The sequence below is a fragment of the Nomascus leucogenys genome, chromosome 20 (genome assembly GCF_006542625.1).
Source record: "Nomascus leucogenys isolate Asia chromosome 20, Asia_NLE_v1, whole genome shotgun sequence".
Classification (NCBI taxonomy): Eukaryota; Metazoa; Chordata; class Mammalia; order Primates; family Hylobatidae; genus Nomascus; species Nomascus leucogenys.
This window is the reverse complement of record NC_044400.1, coordinates 33,745,182-33,766,923: the sequence shown is the minus strand read 5'-3', so window position 1 is coordinate 33,766,923 and position 21,742 is coordinate 33,745,182. Positions and strand designations below refer to the sequence as shown.

The 21,742-nt window shown below is 42.3% G+C and overlaps 1 protein-coding gene across 2 annotated transcripts in view; it reads left to right on the top strand.

Annotated features, from left to right (window-relative positions):
- Positions 1 to 21,742, top strand: part of WDR33 (WD repeat domain 33) — a 107,807-nt gene that overhangs the window by 18,019 nt on the left and 68,046 nt on the right. For both annotated transcript variants that reach the window (XM_003278142.4, XM_030800915.1), the window contains exon 2: positions 20,590 to 20,816. In XM_003278142.4, the coding sequence (XP_003278190.1) occupies positions 20,613 to 20,816 (204 nt within the window). In that variant the 5' untranslated portion in view covers positions 20,590 to 20,612. The remainder of the gene's footprint in view (positions 1 to 20,589; positions 20,817 to 21,742) is intronic.

Genomic DNA, 21,742 nt, shown 5'->3' with positions numbered 1-21,742 from the left:
ATTACAGGTGCCTGCCACCACGCCCAGCTAATTTTTGTATTTTTAGTAGAGACGGGGTTTTACCATGTTGGCCAGGCTGGTCTAGAACTCCTGACCTCAGGTGATCCACCTGCCTCCGCCTCCCAAAGTGCTGGGATTACAGGCATGAGCCACTGTGCCTGGCCGGCTTTCTTTCTGGCTTGCCTGCTTTCTTTCTTGTCTCTGTCTGTCTGTCTGTCTTTCTTGACAAGATCTCACTCTGTCATCCAGGCTGGAGTGCAGTGGCACGATCTTGGCTCACTGCAGCCTCGACCACTGCAGCCTTGACCTCCTGGGCTCAAATGATTCTCCTGCCTCAGCCACCCGAGTAGCTGGGGCCACAGGGGTGCGTCACCACTCCTGGCTAATTTTTTGTATTTTGGTAGAGACAGGGTTTCACCATGTTGCCCGGGCTGGTCTCGAACTTCTGAGCTCAATCTTTCCTCCTGCCTTGGCCTCCCAAAGTTCAGGGATTACAGGCATGAGCCACTGTGCCTGCCTGAAAAATATAGTTTCTTAAAATGGAATTCTGGTTTCTATTTCCCAAGTTGAGTAAGATGGTGAAATTTCATGCCGTTTTACATTGAGTCTTTTTGTTTGTTTTCATTTTTTTGAGACAGGGTCTTGCTCTGTCACCCAGGCTGGAATATAATGGCATGATCATAACTCACTGCAGCCTCAAACACCTGGATTCAGGTGATTCTACTTCCTCAGCCTTCCAAATAGCTAGGACCACAAGTGCCTGCCACCATGCCCAGCTAATTTATTTTATTTTTGTAGAGATGGGGTCTCAGTATGTTGCTCAGGGTGGTCTTGAACTCCTGGCCTCAAGTGATCCTCCTGCCTTGGGCCTCCCAAAGTGCTGGGATTACAGGCTTGACCCACCTTGCCTGGACTAAATTGAGCTTTTTGTTTTTTTGCCTTGAGACAGAGTCTTGCTCTGTTGCCTAGGCTGGAGTGCCGTGGTATGATCTCAGCTCACTGCAACCTCCTCCTCCTGGGTTGAAGTGATTCTCCTGCCTCAGCCTCCCGAGTAGGTGGGATTACAGGCACCCGCCATCATGCTCGGCTAATTTTTATATTTTTAGTGGAGACGGGGTTTCACCATGTTGGCCAGGCTGGTCTCGAACTTCTGACCTCAGATGATCCACTCGCCTCGGCCTCCCAAAGTGCTGGGATTACAGGCATAAGCCACCGTGCCAGGCCCTAAATTGAGTTTTTGATGTACCAAATCATTAGATATTACCTGTGAAATAAATTTTAATTTATCTTGGGGGATAGTGGATACACATACATGTATGAAATTCAAAAGGTACACCTGAAATTTCTCCTCACATTTATGCTGACTCATCTAATTTTTTTTCCCCAGAGGCAATCAGTGGTAATGTTCCTTTTTTTTTTTTTTTTTTTTTTTGAGACGGTATCTTGCTCTGTCGCCCAGGCTGGAGTGCAGCGGTGCGATCTCGGCTCACTGCAAGCTCCACCTCCCAGGTTTACGCCATTCTCCTGCCTCAGCCTCCCAAGTAGCTGGGACTACAGGCGCCCACCACCACGTCCGGCTAATTTTTTGTGTTTTTAGTAGAGACGGGGTTTCACTGTGTTAGCCAGGATGGTCTCGATCTCGTGACTTTGTGATCCGCCCGCCTCGGCCTCCCGAAGTGCTGGGATTACAGGCGTGAACCACTGCGCCTGGCCTGTTTCTGATGTATCTCTCGATGAGTGTGTTTATAGTATACCACTGGCCTGCTTTGTTTGTTTCATCACAACCCAGGTACTCTAATCAAGGTAGTTTTAATTTTTTTCCTTTTTAGACCCCATGGAACTTTATATTTTCTCCTAAGATAATGGAGTCATCAAGTGAAAAGTATAACTTGATCATTTACCTAATTTGCTAATTTACCTAATAATCAAATTTGGAAAGTTTATGAATCGATCAAGTTTTACTATCTCTCATGATATATTTGTAATAATACCTTTTTTTTTCTTTTTGAGATGGGGTCTCACTCTTTTTTGCCCAGTCTGGAGTGCAGTGGCACAATCTTGGCTCACTGCAGCCTCTGCTTCCACCTCCCAGGTTCAAGCAATTCTCCTGCCTCAGCCTCCCGAGTAGCTGGGATTACAGGCGCACACTGCACACTACCACGCCCATCTAATTTTTGTATTTTTAGTAGAGACGGGGTTTCACCATGTTGGCCAAGCTGGTCTCGAACTTCTGACCTCAAGTGATCTGCCCACCTCAGCCTCCCAAAGTGCTGGGATTATAGGCGTGAGCCACCTGCCCTGCCAAGAATAGCTTAAATTGCGAATAAACATCTCAGTTTGGAAATTTTTTTTCCTTTGTTAGTTGAACTTAATTCTGTAAGGCAGTGGTGAGTTCTCAAAGTGAGGTCAGAACTGTTTTCATACCACTACTAAGATACTAAGACGGCTGGGTGCGGTGGCTCATGCTTGTAATCCCAGCACTTTGGGAGGCTGAGGCGGGTGGATCACCTGAGGTCAGGAGTTCGAGACCAGCCTGACCAACGTGGTGAAACCCTGTCTCTACTACAAATACAAAAATTAGCCGTGCGTGGTGGTGCACGCCTATAATCCCAGCTACTCAGGAGGCTGAGGCAGGAGAATCGCTTGAACTCGGGAGGCAGAGGTTGCAGTGAGCTGAGATCACACCACTGCACTCTAGCCTGGGTGACAGCATGAGACTCTGTCTCAAAAAAAAAAAAAAAAAAGATATTGAGACATTTTAAGGCCTTTTTACTGTTGATGTGTGCAATTATGTTATAAAAGCAGTAATGGATAAAACTGCTAGCTCCTTAGCATCATTCAAGGCAGTGCTACCAAACTGTAGTAGGTGTGTTACTTTTACCTCATGCTGGTAGTTGAAAAGAAAAAAGACAATTTCACTTAAGAATGCCATTGATGAAGTGGTCAATATAATTTTATTAAATGTCACCTCTTGAGCATATGATTTCTAATATAGGATGCTTTGGATTGAGTTGTATTCCCTTATATTTATATGCTGAAGTAGTAACCCCCAGTGTGATGACATCTGGAGATGGGGCCTCTGGGACATCACTAGGTTTAGCTGAGGTCATGAGGTTGGGGCCCTCATGATGGGAATAGTACCTTTAATAGCAGAAACACCAGAGAGTTTGCTGTTTCTCTTTCCGTCAAGCCAGAAAGAGAGCCCTCACTTGGACCTGGCTATGCTGGCACCTTGATCTTGGACTTCCAGCTTCTAGAACTGTGAAAAACTAAATTTCTGTGGTTTAAGCCACCCAGTCTATGGTATTTTTATGGCAGCCAAGCAGACTAATACATAGCACATGATGAAATGGGAAGTGTGGGCTGGCTGTGGTGGCTCATGTCTGTAATCACAGTACTTTGGGAGGCCGAGGGGGGAGGATTGCTTGAGCCCAGGAGTTTGAGGCTGCAGTGAGGTATGATTGTGCCACTGCCTTATAGCCTGGGTGACAGAGTGAGACCCAGTTGCTTGCGATGGGGAGAAGTTTTGATAAAGCATTTTTGTATTTATAGAAGTAGGGCAATTTTCTTGAGAGAAAGCACTTACATAATTGTACTATGTCCTTTTTCCATGGAGCCCAATTTTGACTTGAAAGAATGACATACTGTTGAGAGAGATGGGGAGAGGTTAAGGAGGGGGCCCAAGTGAACAATATCAGGAATGAAAGAGGGGGAATATTACTACAGATCTTACAGACATTAAAATGATAAGGGAATATCATGAACAATTCCATGCCCCCAAATTTGATGACTTAGGAGAAATTGATCAACTCCTTCAAAGACACAAACTACTAAAACTCACTCAAGAAGAAATATATAACTTGAATAGTCCCATATCTATTAAAGAAATCGAATTCAAGCCGGGTGTGGGTCATGTGTTTATTGTCCCAGCTACTTGGGAGGCTGAGGCAGGAGGATCGCTTGAGCCCAGGAGTTCGAGGCTGCAGTGAACTGTGGTCCTGTGGCCATGTGCTGTAGCCTGGGCAGTGGAGTGAGACCTGGTTTCAAAAATAAAATAAAATTGAATTAATAGTTAAATGAATTGAATTTATAGTTAAAAATCTTCCAAAGGAAAGTTGAGGTTGAGATGGTTTCACTGGCCACTTCTACCAAATATTTAAGAATAATATCAATTCTACATACTCTCATCCAGAAAGTATTAGAAGGCATACATACCTCTCAAATCATTTCACGAGACTTGATATAAAACCAGATACAGATATTACAAGAAAAGAAAACTACACCAGTATCCTTCATGAACATAGATTCAGAAGTCACAACAAAATATTAGTAACTCAAATCCAGCAATGTATAGTATAAAAAGGATAATACATTGTGATCAATGAGGTTTATTCTGGGAATACAAGGCTGGTTCAAAATTTGAAAATCAATCAGGATAATTTAGTCTATTAGTAGACTAAGGAAAACCATCTGATCATCTCTTTAGATGGAGAATAAGTATTTGACAAACTCCAGTATACTTTCATGATAATTTTTACAGGCCAAGCGTGGTGGCTCATGCCTATAATCCCATCACTTTAGGAGGCTGAGGCAGGAGTATCTCTTGAGCCTAGGAGATGGAGACCAGCCAGGGCAACATGTCGAAACCCTGTCTCTACTAAAAATACAAAAAATTAGCCAGGCGTGGTGGCATGCACCTGTAGTCTGAGCTATTCTGGAAGCTGAGGTGAAAGAATTGCTTGAGCCTGGGAGGCGGAGGCTGCAGTGAGCCAAGATCACACCACTGCACTCCAGCCTGGGTGACAGAGTGAGACCCTCTCTCAAAAAAATGTTTTTTTAACAAACCAGTAATAGAAAGGATTTACTTCAGTCTGATAAAGGGCATCTACAAAAAATCTGTAGTTATGTCATACTTAATAGTAAAGGAGAAATGCCTCCTCCCTAAAGTTTGGAACAGTACAATAAGGCAAGAAAAAGAAATGAAAAGGCTTTTAGAACAGAAAGGAAGAAATAAAATTATACCTCTTTGTAGATGATGTATTGTCTATGTAGAAAATCCCAAGAAATCTACAAGAAAGCTTCTAGAATAAGTTGAGTTTATCAAGGTTATAGGATATATGGACAACATATTTTTAAAAAATACATATGTATATTTTGAGACAGAGTCTTGCCCTCTTGCCCAGGCTGGAGTGCAGTGATGCAATCTTGGCTCGCTGAAATCTCTGACTTCCCAGGTTCAAGCAATTCTCATGCTGTAGCCTCCTGTGTAGCTGGGATCACAGGCGTGCACCACCATGCCCACCTAAAGTTTGTATTTTTAGTAGAGACAAGGTTTTGCCATGTTGACTGAGCTGGTCTTGAACTCCTGGCCTCAAGTGATCCTTCTGCCTCAGCCTCCGAAAGTGTTGAGAATACAGGCGTGAGTCACCGCATCCTACCAAAATACTGTATTTCTATATTGTAATAGTGAACATCTGGATATGGAAATAAGAGAAAAACAGTATTGGCTGGGCACTGTGGCTCATGCCTGTCATCACAGCACTTTGGAAAGCCAAAGCAGGAGGATCAATTGAGCCTAGGAGTTCCAGACTAGCCTGGACAACACAGTGAGACCCTGTCTCTACAAAAAAAAGAACAATTTAACCACTCATGGTGGCACATGCCTGTGGTCTTAGCTACTCAGGAGGCTGAGGTGAGAGGATTGTTTGAGCCTAGGAGGTTTAATCTGCAGTGAGCTGTTATTGTGCTACTGCACTTCAGGCTAGGTGACAGAGGGAGACTCTCTCAAAAAATAGAATAAAATAAATGAGATAATACCACAGACCTTTTAGAATGGCAAAAATTCAAAGCAGCTGCCACACCAAATGCTGTCAACGATACGGAGCAGCAAGAACTCTCACTTTGCCAGTTGGAATGCAGAATGGTACACCTACTTTGGAATATAGTTAGGCAGTTTCTTACAAAACCAAGCATACCCTTATCATGTGATCTAGCAACCTGGCTCCTTGATATTTACCCACATGAGTTGAAAATAACATCTACCCAAAAACTTGCACACAAATGTTTATAGTAGTTTTGTTCATAATTGCCAAAACTTGGAGGCAACCCAGATGTCTTTCAGTAGGGGAGTGGATAAACAAAGTTTGGTACATCCATAGAGTAATGAAAAGTAATAGTAGTAAAAACAAAAAAAAGCTATCAAGACCTGAAAAGACATGCGGGAACCTTAAATGCATATTGCTAAGTAAAAGAAGCCAGTCTCAAAATGCTCCACATGACATTCTGGAAAGGGCAAAACTGTGGAGACAGTAAAAAGATGAGTAAGTAGCCAGGAGTGTGGGGGAGGGAAGGATGAATAGGTAGAGCAGAGGATTTTTGGGGCAGCAGAAACTATTCTGTGTAGATACATGTCATTATACATTTGTCACAACTCAAGAGAATGCACAGCAAGAGTGAACCTATGTATACTAATACATACATATGTATACTATGGACTTTGGGTGATAATGATGCATCGGTGTTGGTTCATTGATTCTAACAAATGTTCCCTACTGATGTGGGATGTTAGGGGTGGGGAGGGCTGTGTGTGTTGAGAGAGAATGTATGGGAACTTTGTACTTTCTGTTCAATTTTGCTGTGAACCTAAAACTACTCTAAATAACAAAGACCATAGAAAAAAAATTAAAAGAATGACAAACTATGGCATTCATACCTGGGTACACGACAAATATTTTTCTTGAAAATGAATGGAGGCAACCTGTTGATTCAAGGAAAACAGTATTTGTTGCCAGTGATAAAAATCTGAGCTTTCAAGATAAGAAGTTTGGAAAGCTTGTATCTGCCATTGTGAAGTTGAAGTTCCCAATTATTAATACATTTTAAGATGAGAACAATGGTGATTTTAAGGAAAGTTATATTTTATAAGGAATGTGATAAAAATTAGATGATATTCGTAATTCTCTGGAACCAGTATTTTCCAGATGGTCAGTGCATGATGTTATAAAATCATGCATGAGTAAAAGTTCCATTCAAATTGCAGGACAAATCAATGGATTTTAATGTAACAGAGTTTAAAAAGCTTGTTGATACAATTTCAGGGCTAGGCACAGTGGCTCACACCTGTAGCCTCTGTACTTTGGGAGGTCAAGGTGAGTAGATAGATTGAGCCCAGGAGTTCGAGACCAGCTGGGGCAACATGGTGAAACCTCTTCTCTACAAAATACAAAAATTGGCCAGGCAAGGTGTCACGTACCTGTAGTCCCCACTACTCTGGAGGCTGAGGTGGAAGATGACCTGAGCCTATGTGGTCAAAGCTGCAGGGCGCCGTGATTGCACCACTGCACTCCAGCCTGGGTGACAGAGTGAGACTCTGTCTCGAAAAACAAAAAAATAAAAAATATGATTTCAGATGACACATTGCAGTTAGTATTTCATAAATTGGTGCTTGTTTTTGGGAAGGAGTATCATAGAATATCTACAGTTGTCTGAGAAGGCTACGAAAATACTCTTTGCTAGATGTATAAATGTGTGAATCCAGATTTTTTTTCATAATGTATTTCATATATGCCTGGCTATTTTTCATATACTTTAAATAACATATTGCAGCAGACTGAATGCAGAAGCAAACATGAGAAAGCAGCTATTTTCAATTAAGATAGATACTAAAAAGATAACCAGAAATGTGAAAAACAATGCTACTTTTCTCACTAATTGCTTTTGGGAAGGGAAAGGTAATGAGTTTATCATTATTTAAAAATGAGTTAATATTTTAAAAACATTTTGTTTTCATTTCTAATGTGGCCAGTATCCAATACCACAGTAAACAAAAATTTTGGGGACTCTTCAGTGTTTAAAAGAATAAGGAAGTGCTGGCCAGGTGCGGTGGCTCATACCTGTAATCCCAGCACTTTGGGAGACCGAGGCCGGAGGGTCATTTGAGGTCAGGAGTTCAAGACCAGCCTGACCAACATGCTGAAACCTTGTCTCTACTAAAAATACAAAAAATTAGCTGGGGGCGGTGGTGCACGCCCGTAATCTCATCTACTCGGGAGGGTGCACGCCCGTAATCTCATCTACTCGGGAGACTGAGGCAGGAGAATCACTTGAACCTGGGAGGCGGAGGTTACAATGGGCCGAGATCACACCACTGTACTCCAGCCTGGGCACTAGAGCAAGACTCTGTCTCCAGGAAAAAAAAAAAAAAAAAAGTCCTGAAATAAAATAGCTGAAGAACTTGCTTTTGTAAGGAAGCTGTCTCAGAAGTAGACTGTCCAAATTACTTAATCCAGTTGTTCCCAAATTTTGTTGCACTTTGAAATCACCTGGGTAGGAAAACCCCTTTGCTTTGTGTGCTGATGAAAGGCAGAAAACCACATCCAGTAACCCCTGGCATTAGTCTCCACTAAAAACTTGACAAAAAAGTGCTGGTTTCTCTATCCTAGTATCACACTTTTGAAATACTGAGTTATTACTTCTGATGAGGAAGACAGCCATGTTTGTGGTCATGTGCTTTATATGTTAAAGTTAGCTTTTGAAATGGCACAGAAAACTGAATGTAAATGCCCAGTATAGTATCAGGTAACATGGATTAAACATGTCTAAAGCAGTATTCACTAAAATACTTCAGTAATTTTATAGCTTAGTAGTCCCTTAGTATCCATGGGAGAATAGTACTAGGAATCCCCAACGATAACAAAATCCACAGAAGCTCAAGTCCTTTAAATAAAATGGTGTAGCACTTGCATATAACATACATGTATCCTGCTGTATACTTTACTTTATTATTATTAGTTTTTGAGACAGAGTCTCATTCTGTTGCCCAGGCTGGAGTGCAGTGGCATGATCTCAGCTCGCTGCAAGCTCTGTCTCCCGGGTTCCCGCCATTCTCCTGCCTCAGTCTCCCAAGTAGCTGGGACTACAGGCGCCTGCCACCATGCCCGGCTAATTTTTTGTATTTTTGGTAGAGACGGGTTTCACCATGTTAGCCAGGATGGTCTCGATATCCTGACCTCGTGATCCGCCTGTCTCAGCCTCCCAAAGTGTCGGGATTACAGACATGAGCCAATGCTCCCGGCTCCTGCTGTATACTTTAAATTTTCTTTAGATTGCTTATAATACCTAATACTGTGTGAATGCTGTGTAAATAGTTGTTATACTGTATTGTTTAGTACAGATGCAACCATCCGTTTATTCCCCTCTAATATTTTTCTTCCTCGGTTGAATCCATGGATGCAGAACGGATAGATATAGAGAGCCTACTGTACACAGTGGAAGCTGCTTCCCCCAAGTTATGAAAAATAACACAAGTTATGAAAAATTATGCAACTAAGGCCGTACCTGAAAGCTAGAAATCTAGAAAACTGCCACATTTGGTTAATGAGAATTGATCTTTTTTTTGAGACAGAGTCTTTTTTTTTTTTTTTTTTTTTTGAGACGGAGTCTCGCTCTGTTGCCCAGGCTGGAGTGCAGTGACGCAACCTCGACTCGCTGCAAGCTCCGCCTCCCGGGTTCACGCCATTCTCCTGCCTCAGCCTCTCCGAGTAGCTGGGACTACAGGCGCCCGCCGCCACGCCCGGCTAATTTTTTGTATTTTTAGTAGAGACGGGGTTTCACCGTGTTAGCCGGGATGGTCTCAATCTCCTGACCTCGTGATCCACCCGTCTCGGCCTCCCAAAGTGCTGGGATTACAGGCGTGAGCCACCGTGACCGGCGAGACAGAGTCTTGCTCTAGTGCCCAGGCTGGAGTGCAGTGGTGCAATCTTGGCTCACTGCAACCCCTGCCTCCCAGGTTCACGCGATTCTCCTGCCTCAGCCTCTCGAGTAGCTGAGATTACAGAAGTGCGCCACTATCCCTGACTAATTTTTTGTATTTTTAGTAGAGACAGGGTGTCACCATGTTGGTCAGGCTGGTCTTGAATTGCTGACCTCAAATGACCCTCCTGTCTTGGTCTCCCAAAGTGCTGGGATGACAGGCATGAGCCACTGTGCCTGGCTGAAAATTGATTTTTAATGTCAAGTTTAGTTAGTGATCAACAGATTTATAGCAGCAGTTGTAAAACACTTGACTTTGAATATTCCATATGTGTGTTCTCAGCACTGCTTTTTTTTTTTTTGAGAAAAAGAGTTTCGCGCTTGTTGCCCAGGCTGGAGTGCAATGGCGCAATCTTGGCTCACCGCAACCTCTGCCTCCCGGGTTCAAGCAATTCTCCTGCCTCAGCCTCCCGAGTAGTGAGATTACAGGCGTGTGCCACCACGCCTGGTTAATTTTGTGTTTTTAGTAGAGACGAGGTTTCTCCATGTTGGTCAGGCTAGTCTCGAACTCCTGACCTCAGGTGATCCGCCCACCTCGGCCTCCCGAAGTGCTGGGATTATAGGCATGAGCCACTGCATCCGGCCTCAGCATGGATTTTTTTTTTAACCAGCTAGTGAATTGCTCATGTTAACTTTTAAGGTAGAAATTTTTATTGAGATGATTGTAGATACACATGCATTTTTAAGAAATAATACAGAGAGATCCTTAATACAGAGATTCTATGTATGTTACCCATTTTCTCCGAATGATAACAAATTGTGAAACTGTAGTACATTGTCACAAGCAGAGCATTGATAGTGATATGGTCTGCAGATCTTACTTAGATTTCCTCCAGTATTACTGTACTTATTTGTGTGTATCTGTAGTTTTCTGCAATCTTATTATATGTTTATGTTCCTGTGTTCACCACCGTAATCAAGATATTAACAGTTTATCACTACAAGAGTTACCTTTTTTATAACCACGCCCATCCACCCTCTCCCACCCCCCTAACTCTTGGCAGTCATTTCTATTGTTTCGGCATTTTAAGAATGTCATATAAATGAAGTGTACAATATGTAATCTCTTGGATACGTTCGTGTATCTATTACCACAGTCAAGATAATAGAATCTCGAACTTTAAAAAGCTATTATTAATTGGGCCGGGCCTGGTGGCTCACACCTAAAATCCCAGTACTTTGGGAGGCTGAGGCAGGTGGATCACTTGAGGTTAGGAGTTTGCGACCAGCCTGGCCAACATGGTGAAACCCCGTCTCTATTAGAGATATGAAAAAAATTAGCCGGGTGTGGTGGGGCATGCTCGTAGTCCCAGCTACATGGGAGGCTGAGGTGGGAGAATTGCTTGAACCTGTGAGATGGAGGTTGTAGTGAGCTGAGATGGTGCCACTGCACTCCGGCCTGGGTAACAGAGTGAGACTGTCTCTCAAAAAGTAAAAAATAGAAAGCTATTAATAAATTAATTATTTTGAGATGGGGTCTCATTCTGCTGCCCAGGCTGGAGTGCAGTGGTGAGATCATGGCTCACTGCAGTCTCAAACTCCTGGGCTCAAGGGATCCTCCTGCTTCAGCCTTTTGAGTAGACGGGACTGCAGGTGAAAGTTTACTTTTGAAGGAGGAGGGTCTCACTGTGTTGGCTGGTCTCCAAATCCTGGCCTCAAGTGATCCTGCCACCTTGGCCACCCAAAGTGCTGGGGTTATAGGCATGAGCCTCTGTGCCTCGCCAAAACCTACTTGTTTAAACAGCTTCATTGATTATTCTTTAACAGATTGAATGGTCTCCATGTAATTTCTCCTGATTTTTCAGGATTCATATTAATTAAAGTTGGACAGTGAAGAGAAAGAGCATGTTGATCATTTTGTTACTGGTCTAGCCTACCGCTCATGAAGATCCCCTCAAAGTTCAATGACAGATTGGGTATCAAATTTCTTTTAGAGTAGATTGATTATCTTAGAACCTATTGGACTATACATAAATAATCTAGAACAGAGGTTTCCAGGCTGAGGTTTTGACCCTGGGGTCAGGAGTGTTAATGGAGGTGGGAATCTTAAAACTTTTCATTATTTTTAAAAGTCCTATATTAATTGCTGGCTAGTTAATGCATCAGTAATTTGCTTTTGGTTAGAATTCTGTTATCTCAGTTTGGGAAAACAAGCTTTCTTGTTCTGATCGGAAGCTCTGATTAGTGGCTGACATGGTAGGAATTGTTGGATTTGATAGTTGGATCAAATTCTGGTACCATAGCTACTGTGATCAGCCACAGTATTCATACTGGACAGATGCTATATGTGGTCTTCTTTGGCTATGGATATGCAGTGGCAGCAGACATTAGGTGATAATAAACAGAAAATACATGGGAAGGGAACACCTCATGGTGTTGTTAACAGCAAGCCCTTGACTTTCAATTGACAGATTCCTAGGAAGAAAATACCTTGTAAATTGTGATCCTGTATGCATGCATACACACAAACAATAGAAACAGAAGTTGCACAAAAACAGTTCTTTCAAATGTGCAGTTCTATCATATGTTCTATTTTTTTTAACTTTTTTTTGAAATGGAGTCTCGCTGTGTTGCCCAGGCTAGAGTGCAGTGTCGTGATCTTGGCTCACTGCAACCTCTGCCTCTGAGTTTCAAGCGATTCTCCTGCCCCAGCCTCCCAAGTAGCCGGGACTACAGGTGTGTGCCACCATACCTAACTAATTTTTGTATTTTTAGTAGAGATGGGGTTTCACCATATTAGGCAGGCTCGTCTCGAACTCCTGACCTCAAGTGATCCATCTGCCTTGGCCTCCCAGAGTGCTAGGATTACAGGCATGAGCCACCACCCTGGCCCTATTTTTTTTTTTTTTTTTTAATCATTAAAATAATGCTGCTTGTCAGCCACATTGATTTCAGGAACCATCAATAGGATGTGATTTATGGTTTAAAGAAAAAGCACTGCTTTAGGCTCATTCATGATATTTCATGTCAGCGTTTTTTTGATGCCAGAGCCTCACTCTACCCCCAGGAATCTTAGTTTAAAACTCTTTTTACTCATTTGTACGAAGCATTCAGTAAATTCATTTTGTATTGAAGCTGAGGAATTAGTTGAGTGCTAGTTAGGTCATTTTCCTGTGTGTTTTAGTTGGAGATCTATTATGGTAACATAATTCAAATGGTAGTCAGAAATTTGGTTGGTGAAAAGATTATTTTGGATTATGTTTGGTTGTGGAAAAATTATGCTGGCCTTGGTATGCTGAGTGAATTAGAGAGCTTTATTTACTTTTTTTTCTCAAGTGTCTCTCCCCTGACGCCCCCTGCCCCTGCCTCCCTCACTTCACTCAGAATTTAAGCTTCTTAAGGCTGATGGGTGCTGTAAGTTTCCTGTGCTATATCCCTTGTAATAGTGCCTGGCACACAGCATAGTAGTGTCTCAGTGTAGTAGTAACTTCTCACATTGTTCTTTTTGAGCTCTTCTGTACTGATAAACGGTCAGACTCTTGAGAACTCTGTGTGTGTGTGTGTGTGTGTGTGTGTGTGTGTGTGTGTTCATTTGTCTGGCAGGTAGTCAGGGCTCATCAGTTTTTTGTTTTTGTTTCTTCTTTTTTTTTTTTTTTTGAGATGGAGTCTTGCTCTGTTGCCCAGGCTAGAGTGCAGTGGCACGGTCTTGGCTCACTGCGGTCTCTGCCTCTTGGGGTCAAGCGATTTTCCTGCCTCAGCCCCCGAGTAGCTGGGATTACAGGCGCCAGCCACCATGCCCAGCTAATTTTTGTATTTTTAGTAGAGATGGGGTTTTGCCATGTTGGCCAGGCTGGTCTTGAACTCCTGACCTCAGGTGATCCCACCCACCTCGGCCTCCCAAAGTGCTGGGATTACAGGTGTGAGCCACTGCACCCAGCCAATAATTTTTTAATTTTTTTTTGCAGAGATGGGGGTCTTGCTATTTTGCCTAGGTTTGTCTCCAACTCCTGACCTCAAGAGATCCTCCTGCCTTGGCCTCTCAAAGTTTTGGGATTACAAGCATGAGCCACCACACCTGGCTCATTTTTAACTTTTATCTTCAAGTATAATTTCAGTATCATCACATGACTAAGATTATACAAGAAGTTATCTTGTGAGCATTTGGAACAAAAAGCAGAACTGACCAGGTGCAGCGGCTTATGCCTATAATCCCACCACTTTGAGAGGCTGAGATGGGAGGATCGCTTGAGCTCAGGAGTTCTGGACCAGCCTGGGCAACAAAGCAAGATCTGTCTCTACAAAAAATGAAAAAAATTAGCTGAGCCCAGGTGGCACACGTCTGTGGTCCCACCTACTTGGGAGGCTGAGATGGGAGAATCACTTGAGCTGCAGTGAGCTGTGGTAGTGCCACTGTATTCCATCCTGAGCAACACAGCAAGACCCTGTCGCAAAAAAAGCAGAATTATAACATTGGTATAGGCTTGTGCATACAAACATTGACACAGTAAGTCTGAGTGTTCCATTCTGTTCAATAGTATAGTCACCACATTGTTAAAAGATACAAATTTAATGCAAAATAATATTTTTGAGGCATGGAACTCATTTTACAGGTTGAGAAAATATGGAGAAATTGACTGGCCTTCCCAATTTTCTTGAGCCGATGAAAGCCTAAAGGCTAAGGATGCGATGCAAACTTTTGTGTACTCAGGATCTTTGTATTTGCTAAAAATAGAGAGGGGGACCAGGCACCACAAAGTCTGAAAACTACTGTTCTGTGAAATTAGGAGTGATATTTAGTGAATCAGAATTGTGTGCTGTACCTGAGGCAGTGTATGTATGTAAAGCAGGCTCTTGATAAAACTGTGCTGATTGCTTGAAACATTGAAGGTTTGTGTATAGGAGAAAGGCATGATGAATTCAGTGTTACAGATAGGTTCTTGTCCTTAGCAATTTGGTTGTATTGTTAGTATATATTGAATAACAGTAAGCAAATTATTTGTCTTTTCTTTACCTCAGTTCCTCTCTCTTGCACCCTCCTTTCCCAAACTCTTTGTCTCTCCTCCCTCTCCACCCTGGATGTAAGATGAATATGTTTTGGGGACTAAGTACTTTAAATTGTGTTGTCCTGTTAGCATACCTCAATTCAATACTGCAGTGAGTACAAATCACATTAATTACTTTTATAAAGGACAAAGCTCTTCTTTCTTTGCATTTGGTCATAAATCTAGATCTTTGGAGTATAATCCCAAGTAAAGCGTAGAGGATAGTTGTAATGACTTGTTTGAGGATTCGTTCTTTCTGTCGTGGTCAATAACTTTCAGTCTCACATGTCAAGTTTTCTGCTCTCAGAGAAAGCTATTGTATCATTTTTGCTCAAATATTTTTTCTTTTTTTGAGATGGGGTCTCACTGTGACACCCAGGCTGGAGTGCAGTGGTGCAACATTGGTTCACTGCAGCCTTGACCTCCCAGGCTGCCATCTCAGCCTCCTGAGTAGCTGGGACTACAGGTGTGCACCACCAGGCCCGGCTAATTTTTGTGTTTTTTGTAGACACAGGGTCTTACTGGGTGGTCTTGAACTCCTGGGCTCAAGCAATCCACCTGTATTGGCCTCCCAGAGTGCTAGGATTACAGGTGTGATTGCTCAATGTTTTTGGCAACCTCTGTTGAAGGAGAGTCAGGAGGTATTTTGCCTTGACTGCCACTCTCTTAGCTAGGGCTGCCATAACAAAGTACCATAGACTGGGGTGGGTGGGGGGGTTAAACAGTAGAAATGTATCTTCTCACAGTTCTGGAGGCTGAAAGTCTGAGATCAGGTTGTGAGCAGGGCTGGTTCCTGGAGAGCCTCTCCTCTTGGCTTGTAGATGGCTGTCTTCTCTCTCTGTCCTCACATGGTCATTCTTTTGTCTGTGTCCTAATCTTCATTTAAAAGGATACCAGTTAGATTGGATTAGGGCCCTAAATCTAAATAGAATCACATTGTGATGTACTGGAGGTTAGGACTTACACTTATGAATTTTTGAGGGGACACATTTCAGCCCATAACAGCCGCCAAGAGACTGTTGTGATTTTGGCCAAGTAACTTTATAGTTTGCAGGATCTGAAGCTGGAGTGTATAAGGTATAGATGAAGCCTGGTCACTGTATTGTGAAGAGATTTTTTGTTTTAATTTTATTTTAGGCTGGATGTTTGTTTCAAATATAATTGTACTTTTTTTTTTCTCGTTTTCTTCATTCTTGACCTTTATTTCTGAAACACCATTAGTACTTGACCATTCAAGGAAAAGTTAAAAGCCCCTTTTCAGAACCAGTTTTACTCAACAAATTTGTAAATGGAAAGATTATTTCCCCATCCTCTATGAGGTCTTAAATGAAGGATTGATATTTTTCTGTAGCTTTAACATATGAATTATTCCGAAGAATGTAAGTAACAATACTTTTTTTGCATTTGACTTCAGTCATTTTCCTCATATTTGTGGAGTAAATATCCTTGATGTGGCTCTTGATTAGTGCTTTGTATCCAGGTACTCTCCACCCAGCTTCAACAGTCATCAACTTTCTGTTGTTTCATCTGCTGTCCCTTACAAATTTTTTTGCAGTGGGCCAGGCACGATGGTTCACGCCTGTAATCCCAGCACCTTGGGAGGCCAAGGCCGGTGGATCACCTGAGGTCAGGAGTTTGAGACTAGCCTGACCAACATGGCAAAACCCCGGTTCTACTAAAAAGACAAAAATTAGCTGGATGTGGTGGAGTGCGCTTACAGTCCCAGCTACTTGGGAGGTTACAGTGAGCTGAGATTGCACCACTGCACTCCTGCCTGGGCAATACAGTGAGACTCTGTCTCAAAAAAAAAATTTTTTTTAAATAGATTAAGCCCATTATTCCTTTTTTTTTTTTTTTTTTTTTTTTTGAGACAGAGTCTCACTCTGTCGCCCAGGCTGGAGTGCAGTGGTGCGATCTTGGCTCACTGCAAACTCCGCCTCCTGGGTTCACGCCATTCTCCTGCCTCAGCCTCCCGAGTAGCCGGGACTACAGGCGCCCACCACCACACCCGGCTAATTTTTTTGTATTTTTAGTAGAGACGGGTTTCACCATGTTAGCTGGGATGGTCTCGATCTCCTGACCTTGTGATCCGCCAGCCTGGGCCTCGCAAAGTGCTGGGATTACAGGCGTGAGCCACTGCGCCTGGCAGCATAATGTTTTTGATATTCATGTTGTATTTATATCAACTTAATTTCTTTCTTGCAGCTGAATATTTAAATCCCTTTTGACTTGTGAAAAAATATTCTCATTTTATAGTAATAGAAACTATACTGTTAGAATAATTTTATTCTAATATAATTAGGTATTTGATTTGGAAGTCATAATTTTAAAATATGCTTTTGGGCCAGCATCTGTGAGTCACGCCTGTAATCCCAGCACTTTGGGAAACTGAGGCGGGCAGATCATCCGAGGCCAGAAGTTTGAGACCAGCCTGGCCAACATGGTGAAACCCCGTCTCTACTGAAAATACAAAAATTAGCCAGGCATGGTGGCAGATGCCTGTAATCCCACCTACTCGGGAGGCTGAGGCAGCAGAATTGCCTGGACCCGGGAGGCAGAGGTTGTGGTGAGCCAAGATCATGCCATTGCACTTTAGCCAGGGCAACAGAGTGAGACTCAGTCTCAAAAAAAAAAAAAAAAAAAAAAGCTTTTGGGCTGGGCGTGGTGGCTCATGCCTATAATCTCAGCACTTTTGGAGACCCAAGCAGGTGGATTGCTTGGGCTCAGGAGTTCAAGACCAGCCTACTAAAATACAAAATAATTACCTGGGCATGGTGGCATGCACCTAATGGTCCCAGCTACTCAGGAGGCTGAGGTGGGAGGGTTGCTTAAGCCTGAGAGGCAGAGATTGCAGTGAGCCGAGATTGCACCACTGCACTCCAGCCTGGGCAACAGAGCGAGACCCCATCTCAAATAAAAAAATGCTTTCCAAAACTGCTTTATTTTAGAATTACTGGCCCAGACATCTGAATTAAAGCTGGTAATTGAAATTGGGGTGCTGAAACTTAATTGGATTCTTGTAATAACTGAGTAAACAGAGTCTTCCACCAGCCTTATTGAATCAACTGCTTAGTGCTTTTCTGCTGTTTAATTCACACACAGCTCTAAGACATAGAATACTTTTCATCTTATTTCAAGTTAATGTTTGCCAGGGACCTTCTGGGATTGCTTCAGAGTTGGTGGAAATAACACAGGTTAAATGCATATTTTATTGCACTATTTATTTTTGGTGTCCAAAGTCAGGATTTCTTTTCCCTCTACCCCTCCTCCTCCTTGTTGTTATTATTATTCAAATTTAATGGTCTTAGGAGGGACCAACGTGACAAGGCTGAATGAAGTACTACTAAGAATATTTCATCAAAAGCAAATCATAAATTTTTTCAGTCTCATTATTTAGTGTCTAGAGAGTGAGATAAGGCAGTTTTAAGAATACAGACAAATAATAGTGACCACAATCTTTTCTGCTTTTGAAACAAAAGCAATTGTGGAAATGTTTCTAACTTCTCTCCTTTATTGTATTTGTAATAGTTTTTAATTTTATTCTTTAATTTTATTTTTAGAGACAGGGTCTTGTTCTGTCACCCAGGTTGGAGTGCAGTGGTGCTATCATGGTTCACTGCATCTTTGACTTCCCAGGCTCAAGTGATCCTCCCACCTCAGCCTCCTGAGTAGCTGAGACTACAGGTGCGCACCAGCACACTGGGCTAATTAAAACAATTTTTTTTTTTTTGGTAGAGATGGAGTCTCACTATGTGCACAGGCTGGTGTTGAACTTTTGGCCTCAAGTGCAATCCTCCTGCTTGGCCCCCCAAAGTGCTGGGATGACAGATGTGAGCCACCATGCCTGGCCTGCTTTTAAAATGTGCTTAAAATTTATTTTAAAATCATGCATATTTGTATTATTGGCATGTAAGTTTAAATGTAGAGCATTGAAGCTGAAAAACTATAAGGTCTTAACGTTTTCCTCTTCAGGTATAAACTTAGTGTTACCTTTGTAAATATGTAAATAACACATACTGAGAAAATAAGTTTCTGTGGTACTTTGCTCCTGAAATTTGGGCATACGTACTTTTTTTGTTCATTATAGTTATGAAATAAGGTAGTTTATTCCTCTTTCTACACTATTCCTGGGAAATTTAAAAGAACAAAAGTCAAATTTTAAAGAGCATTTAATGACTTGTATAAAATAGTCTTAATAAACATAAAAATAATTAGTTTTATCATCAAACATCTAAGTGGAATTTTTTTTTTTTTTTTTAGACAAAGTCTTGCCCTGTTGCCCAGGCTGGAGTGCAGTGAGGTGATTTTGGATCACTGCAGCCTCTCTCTCCCGGGTTCAAACGATTCTCCTGCCTCAGCCTCCCGAGTAGCTGGGATTACAGGAGCCCACCACCGCGCCCAGCTAATTTTTTTGTATTTTTAGTAGAGACGGGGTTTCACCATGTTGGCCAGGCTGGTCTCGAACTCCTGACCTCCGGTGGTCCGCCCACCTCGGCCTCCCAAAGTGTTGGGATTACAGGCATGAGCCACCGCGCCCGGCTGTGAAATTTTAATTTTAAAAATGTAAGGCCAGGCTTGGTGGCTCATGCCTGTAATCCCAGCACTTTAGGAGGCCAAAGTATGAGGATCTCTTGAGCCCAGGAGTCTGAGACCAGCCTGGGCAACACAGATCTTATCTCTAGGGGAAAAAAAAGAAAAAGTGAACAATTCCCAGTGATTCTACCTTCTTTTATTCCCTAAACATAAACACGTACCCATCCACTGACTCACACATACACACCCTGCCTCAAGCTGTTATGAATTGTGCTTTTTTTCTTCACAAGGCTGAATTTTACAACAAATGCCTATTAGCACTTACTCTGTGAATTAGTCTTCCCCTGCCCCCTCCCTCCCTCCCTCCCTCCTTCCTTCTTTCCAACAGGGTCTCTCCCTGTCAGGCTGGAGTGCGGTGGCACGATCATGGCTCACTGCAACCTCAAAAGTCTGGACTCAAGCGATCCTCCTGTCTCAGCCTCCAGAATAGCTAGAACTACAGGTGCATGCCATCATGCCCAGCTAATGTTTTTATTTTTTGTAGAGATGGGAATCTCAGTATGTTCCCCAGCCCAATCTTAAACTCCTGGCCTCAAGCGATCCTTCCACCTTGACCGTAGCCTTTTTCAGATGTGTAACTGGTCTCTGTCATTGATCTAATATAGTCATGCACCATAAAATGACATTGTGGTCAATGTTGGACCACATATATGATGGTGGTCTCAGATTATAATATAGTATTTTTATCATACTTTTCTATGGTGTCTTTTCTATGTTTAGACACATGAATATTTATTGTGTTATGGTTGCCACCAGCATTCAGTAAAGTAACATGCTGTGCAGGTTTGTAACCTAGGATTCTCCTGCCTCAGCCTCCCGAGTAGCTGGGATTACAGGAGCCCACCACCGCGCCCAGCTAATTTTTTTGTATTTTTAGTAGAGACGGGGTTTCACCATGTTGGCCTACGTGTGTAGGAGCATTAGGCTGTACCATGTAGCCTACATGTGTAGTAGGCTATATATACCATCTAGGTTTGTGTAAGTACAACTCTGTGAAGTCTGTACAATGATGAAATGCCTAAGGATGCATCTCTGAGAACATATGCCCGTTGTTAAGTGACTCATGACTGTAGTTCATTGTGTAAGTGGAAATGATGCACGTTAGATAAGGGAAAAGAATTGTAAAAAGTGTTCATTTAAAAATGTTTTCAGGCAGTGTTGTAGTGCTGATATTTTTAGTGAAAGTACTTTTTCCTTATCCTAGTATCCTAGAAGGAAAACATCACCATGGCTACAGAAATTGGTTCTCCTCCTCGTTTTTTCCATATGCCAAGGTTCCAGCACCAGGCACCTCGACAGCTGTTTTATAAGCGACCTGATTTTGCACAACAGCAAGCAATGCAACAGCTTACGTTTGATGGAAAACGAATGAGAAAAGCTGTGAACCGAAAAACCATAGACTACAATCCATCTGTAATTAAGTATTTGGAGGTAAGCCTAATTTATATGCTTCAGATGACCAAACTTTGGTTATTTATTTATTTATTTATTTATTTTGAGATGGAGTTTCTTTCTTGTTGCCCAGGCCAGAGTGCAATGGTGTGGTTTTGGCTCACTGCAACCTCTGCCTCCCAGGTTCAAGTGATTCTCTTGCCTCAGCTTCCCAAGTAGCTGGGATTATAGGCACCTGCCACCATGCCCCGCTAATTTTTGTAGTTTTAGTAGAGACGGAATTTCAACCATGTTGGCCAGGCTGGTCTTGAACTTCTAACCTCAGGTGATCCACCTGCCTCAGCCTCCCAAAGTGTTGGGATTACAGGCGTGAGCCACTGCGCCCGGCCTGGTTATTTAAAAGAAGATGATTTTCTAGATGTAGTGTAGTAAGTATGTATACCTGTGTTAGTTGAATTAGACAAGGTGAAATTTCAAATTGGCTAATTTAGAAAGAACCTCAAACCACTAATACTTTCTAAAATTCTGTGCCTGTATCATCTTCTAAAAAATTATTAAAGTTAGACTCCATTTTAGAAATAGGATTTGCTCTAAAAGTGCACAAATTAGAAGGGAGTACTTTAATCGCTAGGCCAGTCTTAAAACACTTGTTAAACCTGCAGTGTATATGAAATCATAAAAGACTACCAACACAGGAATATTTTTGTGAGACACTGGCTTGGAGAACATGGATTCTCCCACTTCCAAGCCCTGGTGGTAGGTATTTCTTAGAGTCAGGAAAAGGGCTTTACGTTCTTGAGGATTGAACGCCTACTGCAGTCCTACAGGGTAAAAGCAAGTTAGATAGTTAAGGCAAGGCAGGGTCTACCTACAGTTTCCCGTTAGAGTTCTTTATTTACTTGTGTTAATGTAGGAATTAGCCTTATTACTAATATTACCCTATTAGGTTCATTGGGTTTAGGTCT